The sequence below is a fragment of the Myiozetetes cayanensis genome, unplaced genomic scaffold, assembly GCF_022539395.1.
Source record: "Myiozetetes cayanensis isolate MyiCay16 unplaced genomic scaffold, myiCay2020 scf12, whole genome shotgun sequence".
Taxonomy (NCBI): Eukaryota; Metazoa; Chordata; class Aves; order Passeriformes; family Tyrannidae; genus Myiozetetes; species Myiozetetes cayanensis.
The window spans coordinates 13,237,033-13,256,069 of record NW_026086826.1 but is presented as its reverse complement, the minus strand read 5'-3'; the positions used below and the strand labels follow the sequence as shown (position 1 = coordinate 13,256,069).

The 19,037-nt window shown below is 46.4% G+C and overlaps 2 protein-coding genes across 7 annotated transcripts in view; one reads left to right on the top strand and one right to left on the bottom strand.

Annotated features, from left to right (window-relative positions):
* The first annotated feature begins 1,261 nt into the window (after positions 1-1,261).
* Positions 1,262-12,702, top strand: LRRC40 (leucine rich repeat containing 40). The gene is made up of 15 exons (XM_050306386.1): positions 1,262-1,415; positions 1,954-2,135; positions 3,053-3,126; positions 3,543-3,672; positions 4,046-4,169; positions 4,432-4,574; positions 5,593-5,765; positions 6,515-6,605; positions 6,928-6,973; positions 7,737-7,845; positions 8,814-8,921; positions 10,099-10,209; positions 11,007-11,084; positions 11,278-11,463; positions 12,120-12,702. The coding sequence occupies exons 1-15, from the start codon at positions 1,262-1,264 to the stop codon at positions 12,223-12,225; spliced, it is 1,815 nt and encodes a 604-aa protein (XP_050162343.1). The 3' UTR covers positions 12,226-12,702.
* Positions 12,703-14,075: 1,373 nt separating this feature from the next.
* LRRC7 (leucine rich repeat containing 7) overlaps positions 14,076-19,037 on the bottom strand; it is a 195,761-nt gene continuing 190,799 nt past the window's right edge. For all 6 annotated transcript variants that reach the window (XM_050306383.1, XM_050306384.1, XM_050306381.1 and 3 more), the window contains one exon: positions 14,076-18,574. In XM_050306383.1, the coding sequence (XP_050162340.1) occupies positions 18,467-18,574 (108 nt within the window). In that variant the 3' untranslated portion in view covers positions 14,076-18,466. The remainder of the gene's footprint in view (positions 18,575-19,037) is intronic.

The following is a 19,037-nucleotide window of genomic DNA, read 5'->3' as shown; positions in this document are numbered from 1 at the left end:
GCAGTGTGAGGTTGGGGTGGGAATTTTTCTTTAATATTAGGAAAAAAACTACTTGCAGGTAGTACAGTACAAAGCATGCTATTTCCTGATGACTTTGCTGCTTTTCTGTAAATGTGTTTCCCCATAAAGTTACTGCATGTAAACAACTTAAAACAAGCCTTATTTATTAATGAAGCTGAAATTCTACCACATCTGATTCATAACACAGAAGACATTCACTGTCCTCCCTTACCAGATAACTACATTTCCACTTATGAAATACCACAGATGCAATATCCCGTACTGAATTGCCACAAATGTACTTCAAATTTTAATTTGTCAGCAATATCCTATGTTGAATTTACACTAATTTCCAAGAGCACAATGAAACTTAAATGAGAGGAGACCAACCCACACTTTTTATCAGGGGCCCTGAGGGACAGAGCTATGGCCCTCTGAAGTGTATATATCCACACATGTACATCTGTATATCTATGTGTATATATTTCTATATATACATGTATCTGTCTGTATCTAGTTGTGTATATACGTACAAAAGCCATTTTTAAGCACCACCGCTTTTTTTTTTCAATACTCAGTTGCTCCACTGAAAGAGCAGAAAAAAAAAAAGGGGGGGAATTAAAGAACATTGGTAAAAATTAATGAGGCCGAGATCCTTGGTTGAGAGCAAATGCCTGAAGTGTGAGTTTCCTGATTCACATACTTAACAAACGCATTTAAACCCTAACTAATTACTTTTAATTTCAATGGAACCACTCATGGCAGCATTTTTCAAAGAGGGGAGTGTTTGTTCTCATGTTTACATGACACAGGGAGTCACACATAACACAGGGAGTGTTAATCTCATGTACTGGTGCTCAGTGTTTGTCATCTGGAACATTTTTATGTATCACAGTTGGACAGGGCTTGGAGCAACGTGGGCTGGTGGAAGGTGTCCCAGCCTACGGCAGGGGGTGGAACGGGATGGGCTTCGAGATCCTTTCGAACCCAATCCATGCTGGGATTCTATCGCGTTTGGGTGTCAAAGCGCCTCTGCTGTTCCCATGTGTCCGTGTCGATCGCCCCGGGTTACCGGTCCGGTTCACAGCCGTGCCCTCCCGCGGCCGTGCCGGGGCTCCATTTCAGCTCCGCGGGGCGGGAAATGGCGGCGGAGCTGGGGCTGGGCTGGGGCTGGGCCGGGCCCGCCCGAGGGGCCCGCTCGGCCCCGCCTGCGCGGCGGGCGGACCCAGCCCCGCTCTGGCCCCGCGCGGGGCTCTGGGCGATGGCGGCGGCGCGGCGGGCGCGGCCCGGAGGGCCCCGCGCGGGGCCGGGGTTCGGGCGGGCGGCCGAGCCGGAGCCCCCGGTGCCGCAGGGGCTGCTGCGGGCGGCGCGGCGAAGCGGGCAGCTCAACCTGGCGGGACGCGGCCTCCGCGACGGTGTGTGAGCCGGGCCGCGCCGTCCGACCCCCGCACCACCGGAGGGGCTGCCGGGGAGCCCCAGCACCGCCGAGAGCGGCAGGGCGGGGGCGGCACACGGGGAACGGCAGCGACCGGTGTTCTGCCATCTGTCTGCAAGGAACTCACTTTTGTCTCTTTCTGGCACATTTCCATCAGCATGTTGTTGTCTCCTCTGGGAACATGTCTCTAGAACACCACTGACTATACAGATGTGTATATACATCGCTATCTGTCTAACTATCCATCCATCTATGTGTGTGTATATATCCACACATGTACATCTGTATATCTATGTGTATGTATTTCTATGTATACATGTATCTGTCTCTGTATCTAGTTGTGTATATACATACAAACATATCCGTCTCTATATATATCGTACCCTATGATAGGAGGATTGGAACTGGATGACCATTAAGGTCCCTTCCAACCCAAACCACTCTATGATTCTATATAGGAGGATTTTGAGAATAATTCCCTGAACAATCCAGCTGACTTGCGTATGTTTGTGTGGCAGTGCCTCCACATGTGTGGCGGATCAACGTGGACACTCCGGAGGAGGCCCAGCAGAACCTGTCCTTTGGAGCTGCAGATCGCTGGTGGGAGCAGACCGACCTCACCAAGCTCATCCTTGCCTCCAACAAGCTGCAGAGCCTCTCGGAGGATGTGCAGCTGCTGCCTGCCCTCACCGTGCTGGATGTGAGTACAAGGAGGCCTTGGTCAGACACTACTTCCATGGAGGAAGTGGGAAAATGTTGTCTTAGACTTTTGGTTTCCATTTCCCTGCAGGAGTGGAGCTGGTGTGTTCTTTTCACAGGCAGGTAGGGATAGGACAAAGGGGAATGGCCTTATGCTGAATGAGGGCAGGGTTAGATGAGATATTGGGAAGAAATCCTTCCCTGTGATGGTGGAGTGGCTCTGGCACAGGTTGCCCAGAGAAGCTGTGGCTGTCCCATCCCTGGAAGTGTCCAAGGCCAAGTTGGACGGGGCTTGGAGCAACCTGGGCTAGTGGAAGGTGTCCCTGCCAGGGCAGGGGGTGGAACGGGATGGGCTTTACGATCCTTTCCAACCCAAACCAATTTTGGGCTCCATGATGTTTGGAATACAGGTGAGCACAGTACCAGCTCCTGAACCAGCACAGTGCTAGCAGAGCTGCCTCTGACTGGGTGTCCATGAACCCACTGCCTTTAAAAAATACATTTATTTATTGCTTATATTATATATTATTTTGTAATTCTTTGATTCTCAGGATAAAGAAAAAACTGTTACAGGTCACTCTGATAATGTCTCAGTTCATACACTTGTAGAGTGTAATCATAGAATCATGAATGTCCTGAGCTGGAAGGGACCCACACGGATCAAGTCCAGCTCCAGGGTCCTGTGGAAAGATCTGGGAACTTCTGTTATGGACACTTTAGGAAGAGCTGTTACTGGGGGTGCAACCCCCTTTACTGCACTCCCCTTCATCTCTAGTCTCCGGGCATTGATGGCAGTTAAGGAGAATTTTGCAGTTCCATGTGTACAGAATTTCTGTGTGGATCAGATTGGCTTTTTTCTGGGAAAAAACCCTACAAGGCACAAATTAGTAACTGTATTCTAAAACCTCTGTTTTCTAGGTGCATGATAATCAACTGACATCACTTCCTTCTGCTTTAGGACAACTAGAAAATCTCCAGAAACTTGATGTCAGGTAAGGATGTGTTACACAACAAACAAGAGGAATATTGCACTGACTTTCATGTGTGAATGAGAGATGCTGGAAAGTTCAGAATCTTGTGTTCACTGGGGTAATTTTGTAAATTTGTGCTCCAGGAGAGGTTATGCTGCCACTGTGTGAACTGCATAAACAAAACAATTCATATCCAGATGGAATACTGTAAATTCAGATTAGGATTAAAACTATTCTTGAACAAATAAATGAAGAGAATTAATTTTTCTCAGGAAACGAATCTGTTGTAGAGGCCTGAGACAGGTTTCCTTACAGGTGGCCGTGTCCTGACCAGCAAGATGTGTATAGGCTGTGGACACGAGTGTTCTGTGTGCATCCTATTCCTGAAAACTCCTTAGTGATTGTTTTTCTCTTTGTGTCCCATGTTTTCCCACCAGCCACAACAAGCTGCAGAGCCTCCCTGAGGAGCTGCTGCAGCTGCCCCGGCTGAGGAGCCTCCTGCTGCAGCACAACGAGCTGAGCCACCTCCCCGAGGGTCTGGGGCAGCTCCTCAGCTTGGAGGAATTGGTAAATCAGCTTTTCCAACCATATTTCTTTGTGCAGAAAGATTTATCCATGTTTTGCTACAGCTAATTAAAAATTGCTGGCTTCGATGGCAGAATACTCACATATTCCAGTGAGCATTCTAAAGTCAGTTATTACATGGTGGGTTTTTTGGTTGTTCTTGGTTTGACAAATATTTTAGGAAAACTCAAATCCCTTGTGATCTGTCAGTCATGGGAGACTTGTTTCTTCTGTCACACTTCTGCCAGGGAGATCCTAAATATGTCAGCTAGCTAATTTTAATGTTCTACCAGTAATTAACTTTGCACTAGCAGCACCCATGGGATAGTTTAAACATCTCTGTCTTAATCTCTCTCACTTTTTTTTCAATCCGCAGGATGTGTCCAACAACCACCTCACAGACATTCCAACAAGTTTTGCTTTGCTCGTTAACTTGGTGCGGCTCAATTTGGCCTGTAATCAGCTCAAGGACCTGCCTGAAGATCTCAGTGCCATGAAAAGTAACTCACTTTCCTCACACCATTAAATGCCAAACAGCTAGTTCTGTGTTTATGTTCATATTAGTGCATGTTAGTCAGGTTTTAAAATATATCCCTAAAGTTAATGCACTCCCAAGAGAATCAGGTCAGAATTATTAGTTCTAAATTCTGTTTGGCAAAATGTCGTTGCATTTATTTTAAAACCCAGGATAATTATGCTTCTGTGGAAAGCTATTTTTATTTTCTCCTGTTTCTGTTTGTCATTGCACATTTACTTTCACAGGCTTGAGACAGCTGGATTGTACCAAAAACTACCTGGAAACTGTACCTTCTAAATTAGCAACTATGGCATCGCTGGAGCAGCTTTACCTGAGGAAAAATAAACTGCGTTCCTTGCCAGAGTTTCCCTCCTGCAAATTACTGAAGGTGAGCTTGAAATGGCTGCAATGCGGTAAACTGTTAAATAATGACAGTTACTTTAAACACAAGTTTTTGTGAGGTGCTGTGATCAAAAATTAATGGTTGTGTGTTTAGAACTCTTATTTAGTACACCCCCCTTTGCAATTTCTCTTGCTGTCCTCAGTATTCAACCTTAAGGTCATTTGGAAGACAAATGCGCAGCAGAACTTTCAGATTTGCAAAATAAATATTTAGAAGAGGAATGACTTAAAACTGGATCTAGTGTTGCCTATTTTTTCTCAGTGGGAACATTTTCTGGTTAAACTAACATTATTCATTATAATATTTTCTTTGTAATTACAGAAAAAATATACTGGTTTTCCTTTTGGCATAATCAGGGATTCCTGGTATTTTGTAGCATTAATTTCTGATATATTTAAAGTTGACAATCACCTGTCTCAGAACATCAGAAATTTGTTACTCAACTGATAGGGAAATGGTTGGGCCAAGGGAATGTCGCTATTGCTGTAGTGTTTCCATTGACCAGCTCTGAAGTCAGCAGTGTAAATTCCAAGCTATTTCCTCATTTTCTATCAAAATTCCTATTGGTTTGTGGAGTTCAGTGTCGTAGTGAATCTAGCACATGCTCTTAGGCTAAGGAATCATTCATTTTTTCCTTTATAAATTAAACATTTCCATCAGGGAGATGAAAGCTGCCTCTCAACTTCCTCTGACTTTGAATTTCAGAAGCTTCTTGAGCAAAGGAGTCATTGACAAGTTCTTGGCAAAAGTGGAACAAGTTTATTCCTGGCTGGGAAATGGGACTTGGAGCTGAGGGTTCTGTGGTGGGTTCAAAAAAGCTGAGTCAGTCCTATATCTCTGGATCTTTGGAGGCTTTGATATTTCATAGGCAGAAGAAAGGGAGTCAAGATCTATTTTTTTCTCCACATCATCATATGTTTCTGCTGATGTCACGATTTAGGGGATGAGTTATAAAGCAATTTTACCAGACTACCATAGTGGTAGGTGCTCTTTGTTCCCATAGGAATTACATGCTGGTGAGAATCAGATTGAAATCCTCAATGCAGAGAATCTGAAACACCTGAATTCCCTGTCTGTGCTGGAACTCAGAGACAACAAGATCAAATCAGTCCCTGAGGAGATCACTCTGCTGCAGAAGCTGGAGCGGCTCGACCTGGCCAACAATGACATCAGTAGGTAATAGAGAAAGCTGGGCTGGGTCTGGGGGGGGACATGGCTGGTGGCAGCTCATTCCTGGTGGATCACACTAGGGAGGTGCAATTAAGAAAGGACTTAATCATAAAATGAGGGAACCCTCTGTATTGTGTGATTGCTCTGATCAAACTGGGCCTTTCTTAAACATTCTGTGTTCTGCTTGTGACTTATGTTTGATTGTAAGTGCTTTGGGGAGGGTCTGAGGGAGCTGGGGAAGGGGCTGGAGCACCAGGAGTGGTTGAGAGAGCTGTAGGGGCTCAGCCTGAGAAGAAGAGGGTCAGGGGGACCTTCTCACTCTTTGCAGCTCCCTGACAGGAGGGTGCAGCCAGGTGAGGGTCAGGCTCTGCTCCCAGGGAATAGGGACAGGACAAGAAGAAACGGCCTCAAGTTGTGCCAGGGGAGGGTCTGGTTGGACATCAGGAGGAATTTCCTCACGGAAAGGGTGTTCAGGCATTGGAAGGGGCTGCCCAGGGAGGTGGTGGAGTCCTTATCCCTGGAGGTGTCCAAGGAAGGACTGGATGTGGCACTCAGTGCTCTGGGCTGGGTGACAAGGTGGGGATCAGGCTCGGGCTGGACTCGATGGGCTGGGAGGGCTTTTCCAACGTAAATGATGGTGGGATTCTGCATCTTTTTCTTTGAACCTGAGCTTCAGAATCCCATCTGACAAACCATTGCAGATTCCTTAGCAATTGGTTTGGAGCTGCTTTGAAATGAGTTGTTTCCATCTGCAGGTTGCCTTATACATTGGGGAACCTTCCTCAGCTGAAATTCCTGGCACTGGAGGGAAATCCTTTGAGAACCATCCGGAGAGACCTGCTGGAAGTAAGCACTGGAGTTTGGTTATGTTGCAGGTGAACATTTGCTGTGTCCCCACAGTGTGGGCAACAGGAGAAACATGAAAAGCTAAAAATGCGGAGCCCGAGGTTGTGATTCAGGATCAGAAATTTTCAATTGGAATAGATGAAATTATAACTAAACAAGTTCCTAAGATGCTGTGAGGAGGGCTTCCCTGTGGGATTTCAGGTGAAATTTTTATTCAGCAGTGTTGTTGGCTCCACCTCTGTGACTGGAATTGTCCCTCTGCATTGTTTCACCAACTGCATAAACCCCACTTAGTGACTGTTTTTTTGTTTCTTTTTAAAAGAAAGGCACCCAGGAACTTCTGAAATATCTGAGAAGCAAAATCCAAGGTGTGTTGCTTTATTCCATTTATTGCATTTAAAGAGATTCTAAGAAATGAAAATAAATCAGAACCTAGGGAGGGTGGTTGTTTAAATCCGGACCTTTCCAGTTATCCTGCAATAATAGAGATTTCTTTACTCAACAGTTTGCTCTGATATTTCTGTTTCTTTTCCTTATTCTGTTAGATAATACTGAATAACAAACATGCTCTTATTGAGGATTATAATTTCTAAAATAATCTCAATATGCCTAATCTTTGTTCTTAAAAGGGACCTTGATTATAGATGCATCAGCTTTTCTTACCAGTGCTGTATGACTGTTCCTTTTCCAGTGGTTGTCCCCACTTGCCAGAGGATGGCAGCATTAATTAGGCTTCTGCAGCAGAAAAAATTCCTTCCAAATGTCAGCTTCCATGCAAATCTGACATGTTAACTCCACAAAACTTAATGGAATGCTGGAGTACAAGCTCAGTCTAACAGATAATATAATTGTGATAACACAATTAGCTCATGTCTTGCATGTACAGCAGTACTTACGGTTTTACTCTACCTCTTATGGAGCTAAACCAGTGGCAGTCCTGTTTCTGTAGAGGTTTAAATTGGGAAAAGCCTCCTTTTTTAGCTTATTTCTGACCCTTTTGCCAGAAAATTATTGGAATAATCTGAATTAGGTGACCTTCAGTTGAACCAGGAGTAAAGGGGGTGGTGGAGGTGCCTGGGATGCACTCCTGGATCCCTCAGAACTGTGACTGGACCCCTCTGTTGTCTGTAGATGATGGACCTGGCCCCAGTGAAGAGCCTCCTGTGACAGCCATGACCCTTCCCAGCCAGGCAAGGGTGAACATGCATGCCATAACCTCACTGAAATTACTGGAGTACAGGTATGTGCTTGGAAATACTACCTGTTCCTAAAGCTGCAAAAACACTCCCCTATTTTTTGGTTGTGTTTCCCCCTCCTGCCTTTATTACATACCAAGCTGTCCACAAATCCTACTGTATTTGGGCATTTTCCCCTTTAATTCCTGTACTCAGGAATAGGCAGATTTGGATTGCAGGGGTTTAATTATTCATTTGTAATATCAAATATTTCACAGTAACTCAACTGAAGTGCTGAAAACCTTCAGGTGCTTTTGGTACCTTTTAAGCTCTTTACAGTTTTCAGTAAGTCTCAGAACATCTTGTAGTAGGTGAGTGTCTCCTCAATTATTTTTTAACTGTACCTTGTTAAGCTGGGAATGGGAAAGAAAACCATGAAGGACTTGGGGGTGTTGATGGATGAGAAGCTGAGACAGGCTGGGAGAACTGGGAATGTTCATCCTGGAGAAGAGGAGGCTTCAGGGGCAACTTGGAGCCCCTTCTTGTGCCTAAAGGGACTCCAAGCGATGCTGGAGAGGGACTTTGGACAAGGACATGGAGAGACAGGACAAGGGAGAATGGCTTCCCACTGCCAGAGGACTGGGTTAGATGGGATATTGGGAAGGAATTCTTGGCTGTGAGGGTGGTCAGGCCCTGGCACAGGTTGCCCAGAGAAGCTGTGGCTGCCCCATCCCTGGCAGTGTCCAAGTCCAGGTTCGACGGGGTCTTGGAGCAACCTGGGATAGTGGAAGGTGTCCCTGCCCATGGCAGGGAATGGAACAGATGAGCTTTAAGGTCCCTCCCATCCCTAACTATTCCAGGATTCCAGGATTCTCTGATACTTGGTGACAGGGCAGTGGTTGGAGCTTTTTGATCAACAGACCCATGCATTTCAAATTGTACCTGCTCATCTTCTCTAAAAGAAGGTGAAAATGCCTTGTTAATCACCAGAAAGGATGAACTGGTATTGCTCAGCCCCTCTTTCTCCCCTCAGTGAGAAGCAGGCAGCAGAGATCCCTGAGGAGATGTTCGATGCCGTGGGCACCAACCCTGTGGCCACTGTCAACTTCAGCAAGAACCAGCTGAGAGAGGTGCCCCCAAGGTACTTTGTGAAGGTCATTCCTCATCTGTGACTTGCTTTTCTGCCTTTGTTCTCAGCATCTTGTGTCCTCCCTGAAGCCGTTTGCACTTTGTTGCTGTGTCTGTGCACACAAATCAAAGTACAGTGAGATACAGTGACACAACTTGTGTGTCTTGTACAGGAGCGTGCACATGGGACCTGGAGTCACTTGTGTCATCCACAGTCATGGAAAATCTCTGGCACTGATGGCACTGATTAGTCTTTTTGTGTTACAAGGAAGGTTTGCTGGATCTCTGGGAGCCCAAGAAAACCACCAACACTGATTTTTAAGGACACTACCACATTGTGGAATTGATCTATGCCCATTCTCAGACCCAAGTGTGCTGAATGTTTCACCTTTAGAACATAGAGCTTGAAGAGGTGCAATCTCAGGGGAAAAAAAAAGTCCATTTTCAGGTACAATCTCTAGAGACTGGATTTTGTGAGCTGGTGTTTGTGCCTCCTGTGCTTTGTCACTGTATCAGAGGCTGTTGCATTCCCTGGGATAGGTGTGGGTGGGTGTGCAGCTGCCTCAGAATTCCATGCCAATCCAGACAGGAGAGAAAAGTGTTTTCTCATTTAATAGCATTTTGGTTTTAGGGCTAAACCAGAGGTTCTATTTGGGGGGTTTTACAGTGAACTTCTTGAGCGGCTAAATAATTTACACCAGAGCATCTCAATGTAACAGCCTTTTACAAGCAGCAGCAGGAATTTGTAACAATGGAGCAGAAACAAAAGATGGGAAAAAATAGGAATTTCTTTCAGTTTGTTTGGCTGCAGAAGAAGGTGGATAAGAGTCAGTATTAAAATGTCTCCAGGTCAGGAGATGGCAGTGATGGTCACCTGTGCTCTGGTCTCTGACGTAGCTCTTGGCTGCATTTACTGAGGAGGTTTTTGTAGTAAAATTTACTCTCCTAATCAGAGAGAGAAAATGTGATCTAATCACTGTAGATCAGTAATTTGAGCTTTGCCTTCACCCAAGTGTAAGGTTTGAGGAGCAGCAGCTCTCACAGGTGACATCTCATTATCTTCACAAAATTTCTTCTGGATTGTCAAGAAACAAAATGTGTCCTTGATTTGTAGAAGAAAGCAGTTTTTAAATAACTTAGAATGCAAGCATGAGCTTCCATAATTACAGTATTTCCTTTTCGGGTTTCAGGATTGTGGAGCTGAAAGACTCAGTTTGTGATGTCAACCTCGGCTTCAACAAAATCTCCTCCATTTCCCTGGAGCTGTGCAGGCTCCATAAATTGACACATTTGGATCTCAGGTTGGTGACGTGTGTTGGGTTCCTTCCCTGGGAACTTATTTTCCTGCCTCCCTAAACCAGCCATCTGTTCCAGTGGGATTGCAGCACTGGGATCAGTTTTCATTCCCAAATGCCTCCATGGCAGAGCTGAAATAGCCTAAATTTGGGTCTTGGTAAAAGAAAACCCAAAAAACAAGTGGACCAGCTCTGAGACTTGCTGTGAGGAGAGACATGTTGCTATTTAAAAACACTTCCATCACCCTCCAAAAGACACACACACCAAAAAGTCTTGGGAATTAGGACAGTGAAAGTTCAGATCTTGTGATGTTGCTGGAAACAGAAGCATTAAATGGCAAAAGATGTTACTTATGTTATCTTACCTCCCCTGACTCCTGAGAAATGCTCCTTGCATTGTTCAGCATCAGGATTAGCTCAAACCATGGATTTTGGAGAGGTGTAGCTACCTGACTGATTTACTTTGGCTCCAGGATCTGGGCAGTTTCCTAAACTATCCTCTGGAATCCAAGGAGCTGAATTTCCTGGCAGGAAATTCATTATGGAGTTTTTGGATGCTTGGGAATACTTGGGAATCTTTAGAGGACAGGCTTTGAGTCTCCTCCTGGTAGAAATGGGAATCCAGCGTGGCTGGCAGGTCAATCCAAGCCAGCAGCTGTACCTGGGCATGGTCTTGCCCAATTTCTGAGGCAATGAACTGGCCACAGACAGTGTGGATGTGATCAGTATGTTCTGTCCTGGGGATTCTCAACTAAAACCTTGAGCAAGTGAATGATTATTGTTTGTCTTCCTTTGGTACACAGAAACAACGTTTTGACATCTTTACCCAAGGAAATGGAGGCACTGACAAGACTGCAGATAATCAATCTTGCTTTTAACAGGTGAGCAACTCTCTAGATTTTTTAATAAAATAATAATCAAAAGAACTGGGCTGAATTTTCTATGATTTTCCTGTGATATAAGAACGAGGAGACACTGGGCCGACAAGTTGTGGGCTTGAAACCCATGAAGTGCTTGTGTTTGTATTGCCCTGTTTCTGACTTTCCCTGCTTTGCCTCCTTTCTCTTCCTGAAGATTTAAGGCCTTTCCCAGTGTCCTCTATCACCTCCCAGCCCTGGAGACCATCCTGCTCAGCAACAACCAGGTGGGGTCCATTGACCCGCTGCAGCTGAAGGGGATGGACATGCTGGGAACGCTGGACCTGCAGAACAATGACCTCCTCCACGTGCCCCCAGAACTGGGGAACTGTGAAAACCTGAGGTGTGTGGTTTCACTGGGGATCTGTTTATACAATTGTATTCTGTCTGAGTTCTTCAGGCAGTGTTTGACTGTCAGAGGAAGAAGTGCTCCTTGGCAGGATATTGTTTGTGGAGTCGCAGTGCCCCAAAAGGATCGTCCTGATTATCTGTAAAACAAGGCAGTTTCTTCCATATTTTCTCACTATTGTAAAGAGTTGGAGGAGTTGTTTCATCATTTCAGGGTCTGTTCATTTGTATGAAGCTTCTGGCACAGCCTTGGTTATGTTGCCTGTCCAGTCACACTGTGATGCAGCACAGACAGGCCAGGCTTAGCAGGGAGGTTGGACCAGGTGAGCCCACTGTGGTCCCTTCCAGCCTGAACCATCCTGGAATTATGTTTCTGTATTCCAGGAGTTCTTTTCTCACTCCTGCTGGCAGAGGCTTGCTGCAGAATTGGGGTATGTGCTGCAGTCATACACCCCCACTGATTTATTAGCATAAATTAAAATTCACATGTCTCTAAAGCCAAGCTGGTGTGAAGCAGGAAAGCAGGAATTAAAACTTTTAGAACAGAAGAGGGATTACTTACAAATTCCAAAAGATTCAGCAGTCTGTATGCAGTGGATGAGTGTGTGGGTACAAGAAGTCTTTATCTAAGTGCAGATCCCTGTTTTCCAGGACCCTGCTGTTGGAAGGGAACCCATTCCGCACCCCCCGGGCTGCGATCCTGGCCAAGGGAACGGCTGCAGTGCTGGAATACCTGCGGAGCCGCATTCCCACCTGAGCCAGCTCCTGCCCTGGGCCAGCAGGGATCACACGACAGGGGGCTCCACTGCCTCTCTCCTCCTCCTCCTCCTGCCCGGTCCAAAGCATCCATGAGGCTGTTTGTGTGTTAAGAAAGAACTGACCTGTAAAACATTCCCTGGATGCATGTTCCAATGGGGATCTCAGCATCCCACGCTCTGTTTACACTGTTTGTGATAAAGGAGCCATGGTGCTCTCTGCAGGCCAGCTGAGCTTTCAAGACAGTTGTCAAATCAAAGCCTTTGGGCAAAAGGGAACACTTGATTTTTGTATCCCTTTTTTGGTCTCTTTTCACTGCTCCCCCAAAATTGATTCCTGGTCTGTGTGGTAAATGCTGGAGCTGTGAGGGGGTGACCAGGAGTGAGAGGTACCCCCCGCTTTGTGCATGGCTCACCTGAGGGCAAGAAAGTGGCCGTTGTTGGCAGCTGCACTAAGACAATAAATCTGTCCCCTTGGATGTCTGTTTTGGGTTCTTTAAGCATGTGCTGTAATTAAGTTTTCTAGACAGTAACACTGAGATACTTTTCTTGTATCTCAGTTGTATCACACTTCCATGTCCTGAAGGTGATGCCTTTAATGATCATGGTGCTGCAGTGTGGGTATTAATAATATACAGAACCACAGAATCACAGATTCACTTCCATTGGAAAAGCCCTCCCAGCCCATCAAGTCCAACCTGAGCGTAATCCCCACCTTGTCACCCAGCCCAGAGCACTGAGTGCCACATCCAGTTGTTCCTTGGACACCTCCACGGATAAGGACTCCACTGCCTCCCTGGGCAGCCCCTTCCAATGCCTGAACACCCTTTCCAGGAAGGAATTTCTCCTGAGGTCCAACCTGAATCTCCCCTAGCACAGCTTGAGGCGTGTCCCATCTCCTTGTTCCCTGGGAGTATGGGCTTGTTCCCATTCCTCTTGTCCCATCCCTTGTTCCCTGGGACCAGAGCCTGACCCCCACCTGGCTCCACTGTCCTGTCAGGGAGTTGCAGAGAGCCAGAAGGTCCCCTCTGAGCCTCCTTTTCTCCAGGTTGAGCCCCCCCCAGCTCCCTCAGCTGCTCCTGGTGCTCCAGACCCTTCCCCAGCTCTGTTCCCTTCCCTGGACATGCTCCAGCCCCTCGATGTCCTGGTCATGAGGGCCCAGAACAGGACACAGCACTCGAGGTTCTGGATCACAGCAAAATTTAATACAGTTCAACACTAAACTTTCCAGGTTCTGAATGTGTCCAGAATGAACATAAAATACACTAAACTGCTCAGGTCTCCAGGTTTAGGAAGTGCCTTTCAGCCAGAGCAGGGATGGCTGAGGGACCTCAGCCCCAGCTGCACTTCCCCATGGTCCTGGTGGAAGGGACCAGAACTGCCCAGGCTGGTGGGGAAATTCAGAGTATTAACCTGTGTGGAAAGATGGACTGGGAGGGGAGCAGAAAAGGAAAGGACAGGATGTTTCCTGTGGGAAATACCTGATGGTATCTGTGTGTAGTTCTAAGCTCCAAGAGGTCTTGGTAGAGCTCCAGCATGTCCATGGGCAGCTCTGGATGATGGATGGTGGATCCAGTTCCCTGGATGATGGAGTTGCTGCTGCTCTCAACCCCAGCCCTCTCGTTTCCATACATTTGTCCTTTCATACACCATTTGAACCCAAAAAGCAGTAAACAGAGAGTTTTCTTCACCAGCTGCATCGCTCCCATTCCTTATCTGATGTCCCACAGTAGCAAGGAGAATTGCCCAGTTTTCCAGGCCCACTTCTGGAGGGATGTGGGGAACAACCACCCCTTCCTCTCCCTCCCAAACCTTCCATCCTTCCTGACAGCAAAGAAATGACCCAAAAGAATTACAATAAGGTGACATTTTTATTATTTATACAATAAAGAGACTTTTTTATGTTATTCAAAACATTTTTTTTTTTTTGAAATACTGAAAAATTCGGGTACACCAAAGCCGAAAATGGCTCTGCTAATACTGCACAGCGGCGGTTCAGTCCCTGGGCTCCCTATGGACAGAAGCATCTGCAAAATGCATCAACACCACACGCACGGGCCGGGGCCCCACAGGGCACGGGGAGGGGACAACCTGCATGTGCCAAGGGACGAGAGTTGATTGCACTCAATCAATAGATTTAAAATAGAATTTTTGAAGTACCTTTTTGCACAGAAAATGAAGCAGCTTTCAAGTTCAGTTAAGTCTTTATACTGCAAAAAACATGAAGTACATTCACAATCTATGTTAATAAAGTAGTAAATATTTCCTCATTCAGCTTTATTTACAGGAATACTGGAATTCAACTGAAAAGTACAGTCATCTGGAATATAGCAATCTTTGAACACATACAAAAATGACCATTTCTGTATATAATTTAAGCTCAAAATCACAATTATCTCAAAATATTAATTACAATACAGCCATCTCCATCATAATTAAACATGTCTTTTATAAAATGGTAAAATCTTTAATAAAGGAAGCTGTTGGTTCTGAACCGGATACAGTACTCACAGGTAGAAAACCGAAGTGATGAGCGAGTGCCCTGCCCGGGGAGGGGACACGAAGGGGGGACACGAGGGAGGGACATGAGCCACCGAGGCAGCCCAGAGACAAAGGCCCTGAGTGCCAGGGCCAGGGGTCCTCACACAATGCAATGGTGTCATTCAGTCACTTCCACAAAATCGGCTGGAATCATCCAGGAAGGGGATTGGCAAAAAGTTTTTTTAGGTTTGTTTTTTTTTTTTTTTCAATTCCACGATTTGCAAACGGTCCCTTTTGGGATTGGGTCAGCAGTGGCCCTGCAGGCTCCCGGAGTGGCCCACAGCGCCAACAGCCTCGTTCCCACAGCACCCAAACCCCCAGTGGATCCGTATCCCATCAAACTACTGCCCGGAAAGTTGTATTGGCACGGCCATAGGGAATGACCCAGGACCTGAGTGCCTGGGAATAAGGGGATGAGGCCAGACGGCTTTGTGCGCTTCAAGAGGGAATTATGGAATCTGAAAGGGAGAGAAGGGAGGGGCCATGCCAGCCATGGGCAGGGAGCTCAGACTGCAGAGAGAATTCCCAACTTCCCCAGTGTGGGATTTCTAACTGTGAAATCCAACCAGTTCACAGGATCACAGGATAGCTGGCGTTGGAAGGGACCTCTGGAGATCACCCAGTCCAACTCCCTGCCCATGCAGGGTCACCTGGAACAGGTGACAAAGGAATTTGTCCAGGTGGATTTGGGATGTCTCCAGCTAAGGAGACTGACTCCATGCCCTTCCTGGGCAGCTATTCCAGGCTCTACCACCCTCCATGGAAAGAAGTTCTACCTCATGTTGAGGTGGAAGTTCTTGTGTTTTAGTTTATGGCCAAATTCTGCCAAGGTGGGTGGTGACTCCACAGCTTTGTCACCTCCTGTGCCTGTGTGTGCCCCATGTCCAACCCTGATCCTGTTGGACAGGGTCTGCCTGGCTGGGGGGAAATACACCCCGCCGTGTCCTGAGCTGGACTGGGCAGCACAGCCCTGGCTTCGACCCTTCTCCTGCCACAGACAATTCCCAGGAATAACCACCCTGATCCCCACTGACCCTGTACAGACCTGGGTCTGACACCGTGGCCTGTCTCAGCTGATCCAAATGTGCCTTTGTAATTTAATATAGGGTTTGCATTTCCTGTTGCAAATCTCCCTTTCAGATATATACACATCTATAAATAAGCATTTTTGATTGCATAAGGTAATTAATGCTATATTACAGCAGAGAGGTTTCATAGAATCCCAGATTGGTTTGAGTTGGAAGAGACCTTAAAGCTCATCCAGTTCCACCCCCTGCCATGGGCAGGGACACCTTCCACTATCCCAGGTTATTCCAAGCCCTGTCCAACCTGGCCTTGGACACCCCCAGGGATGGGGCAGCCACAGCTTCTCTGGGCAACCTGTGCCAGGGCCTCCCCACCCTCACAGCCAGAAATTTCTCCCCAGTATCTCATCTAACTCTGCCCTTTGGCAGTGGGAAGCCATTCCCCCTTGTCCTGTCCCTCCAGGCTCTTGTCCGAAGTCCCTTTCCAGCTCTCTTGGAGCCCCTTTAGGCACTGGAAGGGGCTTTAACCAACATCTTTACACTCCAAGTGCTCACTAACAGCAGCAAACCAACACCCAGACATTCCATACTCCTTTTTTCCTTGGATTTTCCTTGGATTTCCTTGACTCTGCTCTCAGCTGCCCCATTCACCCCCAGTATTGTCCTGCCTGGGCCCTGCTTGGAGCCACTGGCTGGGCATGGCCACCCTGGCTGGCATCTCCTGTCCCCTCACAGGGGCTGGCACTGCTACCAAACACAGATGCAGATGTCGATGTGTTATAAAATATCTCAGAAAGCAAGATTTGAAGATGTTAAATTGTTGCTGTTGGAACACCTGGCTGATAACTCCCCTAGTTTGTCATCACCTGGATACGAACTGTGAGCTGGCACTGGGAAAAGGGGGTCCTGGAGGCTTCCTGCGGTCTGGGCTGAGCTTTTTCCTCAAAAAATTTTAAAAAAGCATTTTGAAAGCAGCTTTTTTGCTTTCTTTTTCCTCCCCCACCATCGCCCTGTGCAGGACCCCCTGTGTAGGGGGGACCCCTCAGCTCTCCGGGGCTCAGCTCTGTCCCTCCGCTCCTGGCAAATCTCCAAAAGGTCCCACAGCCAGGGAGGGAAGGGTTAGGAATTCCTAGTGGCTCTTGGAGGCAGCGAAGTGGAATATCCCCAGCTGTGTCTGTGGGCTGTGGCTGCACCCTTGGATGTGGGATTTTTGGGTGGGAATGAGCCTGGGCACAGACGAGCCTGGTGCCAGCTCTCCCTCATCCCTTCCTCAGGGAAATGGGATCCTCTGAAAACACCTGGTGGGAGGTTTCCCTGTCTTTTTCCATCTTGCTGCCAGGTATAACCACGCTGGAGCCCTGAACCACCAGCAGCTGTCAGGACTCTGTTGGGAGCAGCACCAGGACTTGGACCTGAGGGGTTGTCACACTGTGCCCTGAGCTGGGAATGCTCCTTCCAGGCTGGCTTGATGTCACTCAGTGTCACCTGCTGCTCCCTGGGGTGTGGCAGCTCTAAACCTGCTCCCATTCCCTGTAAAGGACTCCTGATCAAATCAAGGATCACATAAAGCCTCCCCGATGGGAATATCCCAAGCTGGGCCCGGCCCGGCCTGGAGCCAGTGAAGATACACAACAATGTCCATGGGAATGGGGGATGTGAGTAAAGGGCCTCGAATTGGAAATTAAAAAAGTGAAATAATAAAATTAGCAGCAACAAAAGAAGTTTTACTGCCACCATCACAACCTTCCTCCATCCGTGAGCCAAACCTGCCTGTCCTCGGAGTTCTCCTGTAGAGTGTGCACATGGAATCCATGGGAAGTGCCAAACCAAAGGTGTTAACCCATTCCAGAGGGAGTTAACCCATTCCAAAGGAATTCAGAATCACAGAACCATAGAATGGTTTGGGTTGGAAGGGACCTTAGAGCTCATCCCATTCCATCCCCTGCCATGGGCAGGGATACCTTCCACTAGACCAGGTTGCTCCAAGGCCCATCCAACCTGGCCCATTCCAAAGGAAGTTCACCCATTTCCATGTGGGTTTTTGTACCGAGGTCCCAGAGTTCCAATTTCAGAAGTCTCTCACCCTGTATATGAATTGTTCCTGATCCCTACGGAGCCAACTATACACACGGCATATGTACAGGTATTTTCATAAGGCATAGAATATCTTTGCATTGAAAATAAATGAACATTATTAAATTTAATTTAATATATACTTTCTTTGAGGTGTTTATGAAAATATTTTTTTCTCTATACTTTTGTATGCGACATGATAGAAATATTTCATGGGAAGTACAGGTTAATATAGTTCATCTTTATAAAGGCATATACAACTCTGAGGCAGTGTTTCTGATGGACAGCAGAATTCCTAAAGGATTTGTATGTGCTTCTGTGTTCTGAAATCATATGAAATCGACTTTAAGAAGTAACTTGATTAAAAAAACGCACCAATGCACAGCCAGAGGCTGACAAGTAAAACTAATACGGAGCCACATGAACAATATATTTATATAGTTAATATATTTTTTCCCGATGATTGGTACTAACATAGAGTATTATACATTTGGCACTACTGTTTGCCATTGGTCCAGCAATTGGCAAAAAATTGGTTTCCTATGTATAAATCTGTTTGAACATTAGATCTGGCTAGACATATTTACTATTTATAAAAAAATATTTAGACAGTAAGCTCACGTTGAATAACAAGGTCTACTGTGTTCTGGAAACTCTTCAGTAGAAGCACAGCCTTCTCGTGTTCCATATGTACAAAGCTGTGTCCATTGGCCTGCAACAGGGACAAACACAGGAGAAAGCTCTATAGTGGCTTCATTTTGGTGGAACAAAGGGGTGGATGGAAATAAAAAGCTAAAATAAATAATGGACACATAAGGATCCCACAAACACTGAGCACACGTTATTCTCGCCCTCCATTGGCTTCGAGCAGGGGCTGAACTGGAGTCTCCAGGGAATACTTCATTCCCACTGAAAAGATCCTGTGACTCTGGGATAGTTTGTGTGTTTTCTGAGGAAGCATAACTCTGGGATGGAAGGTTTCCATATTCCAGGTGCTGTGCTGCATGTATGGGCAGAATGGGCTCCATTTGGATACAGAAATAAAGAGGGAAGTATTTATAAGCTGTTCTGTCAATTAAATCTCTCTATAATAATCTCTCTCTTGTCTGTTTCAACACTATTTCAAAAATCAAATGTTAATAAACATCATTACCCACAGTTCACTGACTGTGCTC

Coding starts and splice junctions, on each gene's coding strand:
- LRRC40 (XM_050306386.1), top strand. CDS start 1,262: ATGGCGGCGGCGCGGCGGGCGCGGCCCGGAGGGCCCCGCGCGGGGCCG. Junction 1,416..1,953: donor GGGACGCGGCCTCCGCGACG/GTGTGTGAGCCG, acceptor TTTGTGTGGCAG/TGCCTCCACATGTGTGGCGG. Junction 6,606..6,927: donor TCCGGAGAGACCTGCTGGAA/GTAAGCACTGGA, acceptor TCTTTTTAAAAG/AAAGGCACCCAGGAACTTCT.